Source organism: Carlito syrichta, unplaced genomic scaffold, assembly GCF_000164805.1.
Source record: "Carlito syrichta isolate Samal-C Ts95f unplaced genomic scaffold, Tarsius_syrichta-2.0.1 Scaffold315088, whole genome shotgun sequence".
NCBI classification, from domain to species: domain Eukaryota; kingdom Metazoa; phylum Chordata; class Mammalia; order Primates; family Tarsiidae; genus Carlito; species Carlito syrichta.
The window spans coordinates 200,449-214,120 of record NW_007259184.1 but is presented as its reverse complement, the minus strand read 5'-3'; the positions used below and the strand labels follow the sequence as shown (position 1 = coordinate 214,120).

Here is a 13,672-nt window from a genome sequence, read left to right as displayed (position 1 = left end):
TCTGGCCGCTCCCGGCCACCGCAGCCTCGACCTGCTGGGCTCTGGCGATCCTTCCGCCTCAGCCTTCCGAGTAGCCAGAATTACAGGCGCGTGCTACCACGCCCGGCTAATGCTTTTTGATTTATTGTAGAGATGAGGTCTCGCTGCCCAGGCGGGTCTCGAACCCGCGGGCTCAGGCAATCCACTCACCTCAGCCTCCCAAAGGCGCAGGATTACAGGCTGAGCCACCGAGCCTAGCTTGGCCTAATATTTTTAATGTTTAAACCTCTAGTACTTAATTGATATAAGAGTGAACACAAATTTTTATATCCTTCTCTCAAATATGACAAGATAATTAGCAAAAGAGTTAACTTTAATCCTCTACTTTTCTTAGTCCTTGCCACTTCTCCTGAGATTACTGGGGGTTGTCATTCCACATAACTGCTTTGTAATCTAAAATTACAAGACTTCCTTATACTTTTATATTTTATTTTGGTGTGGCTAACACTTAAAAAAATTTTAGATTTATTTTACTTTTTATTTTTTTCAGAGCTGGGTTCTTGCTGCATTGCCCAGACTGGAGTGGCTATTCACAGGCACTATCAGAACACACTCCAGCCTTGGACCCCTGGCCACAAATGATTCTCCTGCCTCAGTTTCCTGAGTAGCTGGGACTATAGGCATGTGCCACCATGCCTGGCTAGATTTACTTATTTCACTGGAATAAACCTTTAGGATTCTTTTCAGATAAATTCATGAGTGGTAAATCTGAATACTTCCTTGATTGTTTGAAATCTTTATTTTGCCCTTAAACCTGAATAATAACTTGGGTGTAGGATTCTAGGCTCACCATCCACTTTTCTTACAGAAACTTGAATGTCTTGGGTTTCACAGCTGGCCTGGCCCCTGAACACGTGTAATTGTACCACAGTGGTGGAACGATTCCTGCTGTTATGACCTGCTGAAGTTCATGGGTTCTACCACATCTTTCAATCTTAAGACTTCTTTATAAAATTGTCCCGATTATGAAAGCACTCCCTCTTCTAAGGATAAAAACATCTTACATTTCCTTATTTTGTATTTTTATTTGAGTAGGGGTCTTACTCTGTTGGCTAGATTGGAGGGCAGTGGCACAGTCACTGCTCACTGCAGTCTTGACCTTTTGGGCTCAGGAGATTCTCTCACCTCAGCCTCCTGAGTAGCTGGAAAATACAGGTGTGAGTCACTGTGCCTGGCCTATTTTTATTTTTTAGAGACAGGGTCTTGTTCTGCTGCCCAGGCTGGAGTACAGTGACACTTGTGGCCTCAAGTGATCCTCCTGCTTCAGCCGCTAAAAATGTTGGCATTACAGACATGAGCCACATTACTTTCTAATATACTTCCTTAATTCTTATAATTTATCCTACCTGGAATTTGCTTTTGTAAGTGTGTGAAGCAGAGGTTGAAATTTCTTGTTCCCAAATGTCATGGCCATTTTCTGCTCCACTATTTTGAAATATAATATTTCCTAAACTCCCAAGCATAGTAATGCTACACTGATGTGTATCAATGGAAAGTCCCCCAAGACTTAGTAAATTAGAAAAAAAGAGCAAGTTACAGAACCATACATAAGTTTGGTGGTATTTATATCTAACAAAGCAAAACAAACCCCACAACATGTTTTTGCACAAGCACACACAGGTGTAGTTGTATGGTCTGTGTATAGTTACACAGAAAAAAGGTTACCATACTAATATTGAATCTAAGAAGGACAGTGATTAAAGTAGGACTTTTGCTCTATCTGTATTTAGATGTAACCACAAGAATATATTTGGGTAATACACAACTGATGAGCTGTAGAAAACCCCAGGCAGCAGTCTTTCTGCTTTTCCTTGGGTAGCTACATCATTGTTCTGTTGACTGACGACCTTTGTTCCTCAACCCTAATAGGGTCGCGCTGTGCCTGATATTTACATACTATCATTAGTCTTTTCTGTCTAGTTAGATCTGGCCTAACAGTCCTGAATCCAAATTCCTATGGAACGTTCTCAGACATGTCCAGTTTGGGTCAAGTGCCCATTCCTGGCAGATCAATTGGGGGTTGGCAGGCAGGTAACACGGTACGAAATGACTGGAGAGGATTATCTCCATTTTACCCTTCAGAAAGACAATATTCAACTAAGTAACCTCTCCAGGGTCACACAACTTTTAGGAGAAGGGAGGAGCTTGAGATTTTGGGATGTAGGTCTGTTGGACGCTCATACTTAGCATCACATTCTCAGAGACATTTAGCCTGGGACAAACCTCCGTCAGAGACATGACAGATGTCTTAGGCATCAGAAAAGGAGCTAGACCTTTGGTTGTAAATGTTAGAACTAGGAACACTCAGGGACAGATTGTTCCCTCAGTTAAGGGGGGGGGACACACACTCTAAGAAACTTGTTCAAACATAAAAGCTTGTATCTTGAGTTCTCTTTCACTGCGGTATTTCAAGCTATATTGTATAGACAAATGAATCGTGGTCAGGCTATTAAAAAAACAGAGTGTGTGACAGCTTGGACTTTATTTCAGTGTGGCATATTTTGGATCATAATACAAAGTATGAAAAAAACAACTAAAGAACACAGACCTGTTAAAGTAGAAAACAATTAGGCAACATTTTAGATTGAAGATCCTTTTCAAAAAGAAAATATGCCATTAAGTACATAATGTAAGTGTCAAAAACTTTAAGTCAAATCTTACTACAGTGGATTTCAAAAACAAAGTTCAAATTCATTCACTATGGTAAAGTGCACTGCATAAAATACTTGTTGAAATAAATGTCACTGGAACAACATTATATAGATATTTTTATTGTATGTATATTAGGTATACAGTTAAAAAGGAATATGAATCCTACTCTCTAGAACATGAGACAATACACAGAACAAAGTTATCATACAAATGAATATGTGATCGTCAACCATATTCATATTACATACAAAATTTTATAAATCATCTTTTATAATGAAAAATTGTTTATATTCAAGGAACACAGTAAAATAGCTGACAAAATGCATCTATCTTAAAGAAGAACTAAGTCTGCTAAGACTGACAAGGCAGGATTAGCTATCTGAGGTGCAGAAGGGCAACTGCTGCTGTGACATGAGCGTTAGTGAAGGAACACCCTCCCACGAACACTTAGGATGCCTAGGTACTTGACCAACTTGAGACCTGAGGGCAAGCCAAAGCCACACAAAACAAAGCCAAATACCCTAGGAGTGATGAAAACCACTTTCCTAGCAAGCTTTATTTCTCTTCTGTTGCTTCAGCTTTGTACATCGGACACAGTGCTGCATTAGGGCGACAAACAAAAGCATCGGTTTCACATCCCAACTCTGTTAACTGTTCCAGTGAAGACACACATGGATAATGGTCTTTTAACATATCTGGCAATTTAGAAGTTTTCTCTTGAAGACGTCGAGACCGTCTCACTGGTGTTAAAAACTTCAGCTCTTTAAATGCAGAATTTGCTTCATCAAATTGCATCTTCTTTTTTACACTGAAAAAACCAAGAAATTATCCCGAGTCCAAAAACATGTTAACAACATTTGTACTTTCGTGCTATTTGTCATACTCTAACTTGTATATTTCAAGCATATGATTGACTGTCTTTTAGAAATGGAGAGGTATTGTACGCTCCTTGAAGTGAGGAACTGTTTGTTGTTACAGGTTTATACAGTAGATAATCTAGTATTTGTAGAACTGGCTAATTCCTCAATTCCAAATGCTATTGTTACTAGTAACACGAGGGGATTAAAGTAAAATCATATAAAACTTTTATTTTTCAAAAGGGCAGTATTTAGGGAAAGCAAAACAAATACTGTATTTACAAGGTGAAATGTTCCAATGATATTCCATTTGCTTGAAAACTTTTCTGTTAGCAAATGGCAGTTGTAATCTGAAACCGTCGCAAAGATTTAAAAATACCATATTTATTATCCCTAGGCATGAGAGCAAATCATAGCACATAACATTTTAAAAGTTTACCTTTGCAAGTTTGGTGTAGTGGATACATAATATTTAATGAAGCAGCCTGCTCTAGTTTTTGTATTGGGGGTTTTATCATCATTGGTTGGATCTTTTGTTTTGTCATCTTGTGCTTTTTTACCACCTTGAAATAGCACATCTCTATGATATTTATTCTCCACTGGCTCTAGATTAACACCTATACCTCTGATGTTGACTTCTTGAACTTGTTCTTTGGTTGCACAAGCCTCCTCAATATTTTGTCCTATAGAAAATACATTTGTAGATTAAATTTTTGGCCAAATTTTAAGAACAAAAATAGAAGACATTAGTTATTCTTAGTTGATCAAATTTTCAAAATAAAAGAACAAAACTGCCATCTCCTAACCATTACTTTTCCTAAGCAAATACTACTGCCAACTACTTAATAAATATTTACTATTGCCTCTTGTCAGAAATTAATAGATACAATTATAACAATAAAATTCCTGTCCCTTAAGAAGTTTATATTCTATGGAAGAGACTCACTTGAAAATGATTAATTATAAGATGAGATAAATATTATAAATGAAACAGGAACTAAAGGTTATTAAAATCTACAAAAAGGAAAAACTAACTCTGCTTGTTGGTACAGAGAGACAGATAGGGAAGGTTTCCCAAGTGAGTTAGGCTGGGTCTGGAAAAATGAGTACTTGACAAGACCAAAGAAGACAATCTTGGTAAAGCAAAAAAGAAAATTACCCATTAAGATAATGTTAAAGAGTTGGTGTGTTTAGAATATAGGGCAAGAAGCACAGTGAGAGTGAAAGAAGGAGGTGATGAGCTTAGATAGGCTGTACTGTAATAAGCTTTACATGCAACAAGTTTGGTAAAAAATCATTGGAGATAGAGACATGGTTAGATTTGGTCAATGTGAGGGATTGTTTAGAACGGGAGGGAATTAAAAGTAAAGATCTGTGTGGTTAGAAGACAAAATTGTAACAACCTAAGCAAGTTAGGAAGAGGCCAATCTGAAAAATATTTCTGAGTCAGAACTTAATGAACAAATGAATACGTGTCTGTGTCTGAAAGAGTGTGCCTGTGTACTGGCGGCATCTCTTCTGAAATTTCTTGCTTAGGAGTTGTTGATGCCAGAGGAACGCGTTCTCACTTCTTTCTTGCTGGCAAAAGGGATGACGGGTATGGAGAAGCAGTGAGGGAAGACAAAGACTTCAAAATAATATATGTTAGATGTGCAATGCATAAGAGACATTCCGTTAAGTCCATTGAGCTGAAAGGACCTCTGGATTTAATTATTAGGGAATTTTTACTAAGAGATGTTTTGTTGCATGATAACTGACTGTGTTTTTTTTTTTTTAGTGAGTGGAAGTCGAAAAGGGGAGAGAAAGAATATGAATATAATTCAACAAATAGTTAAGTGCCTAGTATATGCCATGTATTGCACTAGTACTAGGGATACAATGGTCAGACAAGGACAGATCCTTGTCTATGAGTTGACAGCACAAAAGAGAGGACAAATAAGTAATCAAAGGCATCAAGTATTATACAGGAAAAAAACCAGGGAGCACAAAACAGATGCACCTAACTTAGGGTGTGGGAGAAGGAAGGTATATCAGGGTAGTTAACAGGGAATGCTACTCCAAGGTAGTGACATGTGAATTGAAGTCTGAAGGATTACTAGGAGTTGGGTTAAGAAAAAGCAGAAGAGTGGCTTGGAGAGACCTAGAGGGAAAATATAGCATAACTTCTTCTAGGAAATGAAAAAAAGAAAAGAAAAAGATTTAAGGACATAGGGGAGAGTGACAAGAGGCTGGAGTCAGGTATCTAAGCAGACAAGTAGCAGAGTATTCTGGCTGCAGTTCTGAAAATGGGTTGGAAGGAAGCAAGAGCAGAGGGGCAGGAAGCAAAGTTTGGAGACTACTGTTGTAGTCCAGGTGAGAACTGTAGGTCATCTTGACTAGAGTGATGAGAATGAGGATACAGAGATGTGGATGGTCTTTAAGATTCTGATTTGGACAACTAAATAGTGCCACTCATTGAGACAGAGAACCAAAAAAGTATCAGGTTAGGGAAGAATGATATGTTCAGGTTTGGATATCTGAGGTAACCGAGAGACAACCAAATGGTGTTTGTCTTTGTTATTATTTGTCTTAGATATCCCACTTTCTTTTTTTCTACCTTCTCCTAAATGACTTCAACCACTTGTTTTCCTGCTGTTTACAAGTAACTCTGATCTTTATTTTTATTTTTTAATATATATTTTTTATTTTAAAACTGTGGGGTACAGTTAAGGTTTAGGTATACAAATATGCCTTGTGCAGGTACCCTTGTTGATGAGGTGTAACTCTGATCTTTAAAACTGGTTTTCTATTCAAAGCTTAAAATTATACATTTCAGAAAGCTACGGTAGCTTTATTTCACTCCCATTTAAAGACTAATAAATATTCTACCTGCTAGAAAACAGTAATAGATTAAAATAAGACAGGGAGAGTAACTTAGATTAAATACTGGTTTTATCTCTCCACACATCTCTAGAACCAGTAAGAATAATAGGAAGAATGCTGCATTTATGGAATTTTAATTTCTGCTTTGCTGTTTTTTGTGAATAAGAAACAGGACTGGGTTATTCTTAAACTTTTTCCTCCTTTTGTTTGTGGCATACTAGTCTTTCCTGGGTTTCCTCTTCTCTTCCTGATCATTCCTTCTCTAGCTCCTTCATTAAGTTCTATGACTAAGATCCTATTATACTAATAGTTCCCTGATACATATTAATAGTCACCACAAATTGAAATAATCCCTGTTGAACGAAGAATATTGCCAACAGAAGGAGGATTTTCTCCAGCACAACCATTAGTATAGTCATTAGTATATGCATTAGCAAATTAGCCCCACTTTTTTTGGTATTACATATAACCAAAAACTTACATAACACACTTACTTTAGAATTTCAGTATCTTTGATTTTATTTAAAGTTTAGCCCTTGACTCAGGTCTCAACATTTCAAATTCATTTTGTGTACTAAAAATAAGGGTGCTATCACTGCTCTGAAAAGCAATTTGGCAGCATATATCAGGAGTCTTAAAAAGTTCAAGCTGTTTGGCTCTTGCTAAAATTATTCAAAAGATGATAAAATACAGAAAATATTATATAATATGCACTCAAATATTTGCTGACTTGGTGATATATGTTATAGCAAAAAATTGAAAGAATTTTCCTCAACACAAGTACAGATTAATACTAATGGCTAAAGTTTAATTAATTTACTATGTGTCACAGACTCTGATAGCTGCTCTATAAACATTATTTTATTCAATGGTCCCAATAATTACCATTATACACATAAAGAAAGGGCTAATTTTTTGCCTAAGGTCAGAGTAATTGGCACAACCTTTATCTAAATCTAGAAAATGTTTGTACATTTTATATCACTAACAGCTCATCTCTTTTTTCACCTCCACCTACTATCCCTAGCAAAAAGAATTCTTGAATGAGTTTTTCTAGAGTATAATGTACATTTGTATACCTAACCCTGAATTGTACTCCACATATTTAAAATAAAAAAATTATTTTTTAAAAAAGGATATAATAAGCAAAAGGTCTTTAGGGATCATCTAATCAAGTTGCCTTATTTCCAGGATAGGAAGTTAAAGCCTAGGGAGGCAAAGTTACTTTCACAATGACAAATTTTGCTTATGAACCAGATCTCCTAATTAAAAATTCTTTATACTGCATAAATCCACTTTATCTCAGAGGCAGGTCAACAGAAGTATGAGGAAAGAAACAACCTACATATTTTGAAAGTTAAAAAAGATAAAAGGAAAACACGAATTCAGCAAAGAAAAATTTAAAAAATTGCAATTCACTTGAAGGAAACAAAAGAAACCATGACTTACCAAAATTGACTTTTTCTTGATTCTTCATTGTTAGAATATCTACAATTGTATGTCGTAACTCTTCAATAGGCTTAATTTTTGTAATGAAGAAAGCAGACTCATGTAAGTTTTATATTCTCAGACATTAACTAGGTTGTTCAAGTTAAACACATTAAAACCTAGTGATTAGAATTTCATACTGTATTCTAAAATAAAAACATTCTTAAACTATGTTTCTCACAACACTTACAACTAAGACTGAAAAGTGGTAGTCTTTCCCAATTTATAGATTAAAAATGAACTTACAGGATAGAATTTCATCAGTTTAAAATTTCCCTCTATAATTTTTCTTAAGCCTTTGGTAACTATTGCTGCTTGCCTGATATGAACAAAATTAATGACTAGATGGCAAATTCATATTATTAATATGTATTAGAGAGTTGATTATATTTAGTTTATCAGTTCCTTTTCTCCTACATTTAGGTCCATGCTAACTTTCACATGCTAGTAAAAGTATTTCTGAAGAGCTTAAGGTTGATCAATCCAATATATTTAATTCATTCAAACATTTACTAAGTGTCCATTATTTGCCAGATATCATAAGCACCTACAATGTTCCAACACATTTCAGATTAGGGAAACTCTGGTTTATATTCATAGTCTTAGTTCTAGAAATTAGTCCTGAATTACTTAGCTATTTTGCTTTCAGTTTTCTTAGTTAATGTTTTTTGAGATGAGGTCTTGCTATGTTGCCCTGGCTGGACTTGAACTCGTAGGCTCAGGCAATCCTGCAACCTCAGCCTCCTAAGTAGCTGAGACTACTGTACCCCACTGTACCCAGTCATCTTGGCTAATTTTGATTCTTATTTTCCAATTTCTGCTCTGGTATCATATCTTTCCCTTTATATTATTGTTTTCTATGTGAACCTTGGTTCCTACTTTGCATCCTATCCTCACTGCCATTAACTGCCTTAAGTAATGTCCTTCTGGTGCAATGTAGTAGGGACCAAATACTTCCTTCCAGTTGCCATTCTGTCAGATCTAATTATCCTTCTAGAAAGAGTTTATACATAATAGCCACTGAAAGACCATCTGCCAAACATTCAATTTTTTTTATTCAGGTGAAAAGTCAAATAATATTTGTTGTCTTTGCTGAGACTAAAGTGAATAGATTTTTCTTTTTAAAATAGGCTAAAAAGAGGCCGGGCATGGTGGCTCAGCCTGTAATCCCAGCACTTTGGGAGGCCGAGGCAAGAGGATTGCCTGAGCCCAGGGGTTCAAGACCAGTCTGGGCAACTTGGTGAGACCTCGTCCCTACAATAAACCATAAAAATTAGTCAGGCGTCGTGGTGTGAGTCTGTAGTTCCAGTTACTTGGAAGGCTGAGGCAGAAGGATCGCTTGAGCAGGTCGAGGCTGCAGTGTTGTGAGTGTGCCACTGCACTCCAGCCTGGGTGACAAGTGTGAGACTCTAACTCCAAAAAAAAAAGGTTAAAAAGAGAAATTTTTAAAAATTGGCTTTGTAAACAATCTCCAAGAATGTGTTTCTGAGAAACTTGGTCAAAAGGAAATATATTTTAGAAACATTTATCCATCAAAACAAAAAAACCTAACAACAACAACAACAACAAAAAACCTGTCAAGAAGTGATTTATTCTATACCCAAACCTTTGTTTGAGGGGGAACCAAAAAACCACAGAATTATCTTTTGGAGGGCAGGCCCCCTGTAGTACACTTCCCCCACTAGGTAAGTGTTCTAGGAACCCATCGGTTTTTATCTGGAAGTGTTGAGAAGGTCGCATCCTGATTTGTGGAAGAAATATCCTGAGTTGTAGAAAATAAGTGACTGCTTCTTCCACCATGACAATACACCTGCCCATACCACACTGAGTACTCGGCAGTTTTGGACCCAAAACAGCATGACCCCATGCCCTACTCTCTCTGTTCACCTGACCTCACCCTGAGCAACTTTTTTGTTTCCTTGGATGAAAAAAATCCTCAGAGAAAAACCGTTTTGCTGATGGAAGAGGTGAAACAAAAAATGGCAGAAGTACTAAAAAGCATTAAAATGATAAGTTCAAAAACTGTTTTGAGCAGTAGAAAAAGTGCTGCGATAAGGTGTGTTGCACCAAATGGAGAGTACTTTGAAGATGACTTAAATTTAAACATGGAAGAACACACAATTTTTATAAATAAATTCTGGATTTTTTTTCGAGCCCCCTTTTGTATATCAATAGATTAGCAGAGGAAAGAGGTATGATATCAAACCACCATGGAGATAAAAATGTTACAGAAACTAGTTTATTATCATTTTCTATTTGTAGGCAAGACTAATTTTTTTAACAGCAAATGAGTCTTTATTAAAAAATTATACTGAGCCAAAAAACAAGCATAGTATAAAATTTCATTTATACCAAACTGTAATAAAGTAAAATATCCAATATGGTGACAGAAATCAGGTGTAACACAAAGTCAGGAATGGGGGTGATGAATTGCATGGCCCGTGAGCAACTTCTTAGCATGGTGAAGATATTAACTATATTGATTATTATAGTGATTTTCTGGGTGCATACCTTGATAGGACCAATTTGTATAGTATATAAATATGAGTGTCTTCAGGTATACCCCTACGGTGAAAGAGTTCTTTCATAAAACCATCAGTGCTTGATAACATTTTAAAAAGTGAATTTAATTTCATTTGTTTTATATTCAGTAAGAAAATTCTAATATTAATATTTCAGCCTCCTAGTAAGTTTCTCAACCAGGTAATATACATAGTCACATGTGCTAAAATGTTTCTCACTTTAAATATATCTCATTCATTTAAATTAAATGTAAATTAATAAAATTTAATAAAATTTACATTTCAACTTATATCTACTTTCTAAAGTCTGATGATCCCTAGGATAGGAGCACAAGTTTTAGAAGGCTGAGAAACAGATTTTTATAATGCAATCCTTATGGTCTTTATTTATTTATTTGAGTTGGAATCTCACTCGTGTTGCCCAGGCTGGAGTGCAATGGCATGCTCATGGCCACTGCAGCCTCAAACTGCTGGGCTTAGACAATCCTTCCACCACAGCCTCCCAAGTGGCTGGAACTATAGACACAGACCATCATGCCCGGCTATTTTTTGTGATTTATTGTAGAGACAAGGTCTCACCAAGTTGCCTAGGCTGGTCTCGAATCCCTGGGTTCAGGTAATCCTCTCACCTCGGCCTTCCAAAGTGTTGGGATTATGGCTGAGCCACTGTGCCCGGTCTCCTTGTGGCCTTTACGCATTTATTACTACCACACAACTGCAATTCTCTCAAATTACACTGTGATACATTTCAAAATAATTCCAAATTGTCTACACTGAATAACAAAGATCAGATTGGGCCCCCAAAAGTGTCAACCAGAGCAGCAACAGCCAGGGCCCGCCCCAAGATGAAGTTCAAGCCCAACCAGATGTAGACCTGAGGTAAGTCATTTTAGTACAAATTAGACATAGATCTGTTCTTATAAGAAGTTTAAAAATAGGAGAAGCATTTAGATATTCTTCCTTATCAGCAGGCTAGGCCTGACCACTCTGAGGGCTGGAATGTGGACCTACCAGTGCAACCCAACCTTTCAGTTCATGGTTAGCATTATAATCATTGTAAAAGGCAAACATGTTTTCAGGAAAAGCCCACCCCGTCAGCTCATCAAAGGTGGAAAAATGGCAATCAGCCCACCTTAGCTCATACTTAGCATAAAAGTCTATCAAGGAAAAGACCACTCCTTAGTTCATCTAAGGTGGAGAGATGGTAATCGACACTTGGAACCAGATATCTGCAGCCCACCCTTGCATAATAATCACTTGTATAGGTCTATCAAGCTTCTTGTCAAAAGCAAAAGCACAAGCAAGTTCTTTCTCTTAAGATGCCTAGCATGCCCCCACTCTGTCTAGTAAACTCTTGTCTTAAAATATACTGGCCTGCTCTGAGATCCTTTTTTGTGGTAGGTCAAAGAGCCTGCAAAGCCTCACCCCACACCCCACAGCAACACCTTTGGTGCCCAAGCACGGGGCGTGAGAAGCTCAGCAATTGCCCTCACCCCTAGATTTTTTTTTTTTTTTTGAGTCGGAGTCTCACTCTGTCGCCCAGACTGGAGTGCAGTGGCCGCTCCCGGCCACCGCAACCTCGACCTGCTGGGCTCCGGCGATCCTTTCGCCTCAGCCTTCCGAGTAGCCGGAATTACAGGCATGCGCTACCACGCCCGGCTGATTTTTTTGATTTATTGTAGAGATGAGGTCTCACTGCCCAGGCGGGTCTCGAACCCGCGGGCTCAGGCAATTCACTCACCTCAGCCTCCCAAAGGCGCAGGATTACAGGCTGAGCCACCGGGCCCGGCTTTACTCCTAGATTTGAATATGGCCACAGTCTGCCCCTCCCACCCCTGGTCACTGCTGCTTCCACTTTCACTCTTTTTCCTTCTTGGGGTCACTTATGAAACCTCCCCTGTCTTCATGTTTCTGCTTCCTCCAACCAGGCAACTGGTCCTCCCTGACCAGGGACAGATGGAAGTAGGAAGGGGCCTGACCCCTGCATTGTGCAGAATTGAGACTCCTTAAGTGATCCTTCCTGATGGAAGGTACTGAAAGGATGGAAGAAGCAAAACTTCATTCCAGGTAGTGACTGGAAGCGCTCTCTTTTTTTCTCTCATGTCTCACTCTCGCTGTTCTACTAGGAAGGGGAAAGAGTATTTCTACTTGTGATGGGGACAGAAGGTTTTTTCTGGTGTTTGAGCAGCCAGATTGCTCTTATTTTCAAATGCTTGCAGCCAGGTTATTAGAAGCGAGTTTGTCTCTATGATTTGAGCTTTGCTCAGGATAGATTGCAATTATTGGTCCTTGTAAAACTATTGGAAAGTCTCTTAGATATGAACATAGATGTTGTCAAGCCGTTTCTCTAGTCAGGGGATCCTGCTAACTACAGAAAAAGGCCATTCTAATTTACTTTTCAACCAGGAATCCAGGCATTCTAAAAACTAGACAGCGCAGAAAACTATTTTAAAAGTCCATACTTAAATTGTGCTTCCTACAAGTTTACCATATGCTGAAAGGATATAAAGCTTATGCCTGGCACCAAAAGCAAATTGTTCCTCCAGGAAATAAAAAGTTCCTATTTTAAAAAAAAAAACAAACAACATTATTGCTAGATAACACCACTGTTTATTAAATGAGGTTTGCTGAAAAGTTTTTGGAAAACGAAGTCTGGTCACTTTACTGCACCTGGCTAACTTCTTCTGCAGGATCAATGAAGCCTTAGATGCTGAGTGCTCTCTGAGTGGTACAATAAGGCATGGGACTAGATTACTCCCACCTGGTTGTCCAAACCTCACAACTCCTTTTCCAAAAGCCTTGTGTGAATCTTTAGCACCTCTTACAATGTAATTCACTTATCTATAGCAGGTCCTAGCAATTCTGCCCGTTTACAGTTGGAAATGGGTAGGAACAGACCAGTTCCCATCCAAATGGTCTGTTAAAAAGCTCATACATCAGACCATTTCTAACGGCACTGTTGAAAAGCCTTCTGATTCAATCTCAATCATGTTTAGTTTGCGGCCTCAAGCCATAAGGCACTCAAGGAAAGTCCTAGATAGGCAGGCACATGGGGGACTGAGGATGCTTAGCTCAGGAGGCCATCAGGGTCCCAGGGACACCTTCACATAGCTGTCTATGGCCTTTACTTTTTTTGCTTGCGAATTTTCCCTCCAATCAAAATCAAACTAAAAGATCCCTCTAAATTCCCAAACTAACCCGGGCTCGGTGGCTCAGCCTGTAATCCCAGCACTTTGGGAGGCTGAGGTGAGT

General features: G+C 38.1%; 1 protein-coding gene across 1 annotated transcript in view; it reads right to left on the bottom strand.

Moving 5' to 3' along the window:
- Nucleotides 1-2,790: 2,790 nt before the first annotated feature.
- The window catches only part of LOC103274880 (cytoskeleton-associated protein 2-like), a 22,405-nt gene continuing 11,523 nt past the window's right edge, over nt 2,791-13,672 (bottom strand). Inside the window, exons 5-7 of the mRNA XM_021706050.1 lie at nt 7,860-7,929; nt 3,988-4,231; nt 2,791-3,499 (exon numbers count right to left, since the gene is read on the bottom strand). Of these exons, the coding sequence (XP_021561725.1) occupies nt 3,247-3,499; nt 3,988-4,231; nt 7,860-7,929 (567 nt within the window). The 3' untranslated portion in view covers nt 2,791-3,246. The remainder of the gene's footprint in view (nt 3,500-3,987; nt 4,232-7,859; nt 7,930-13,672) is intronic.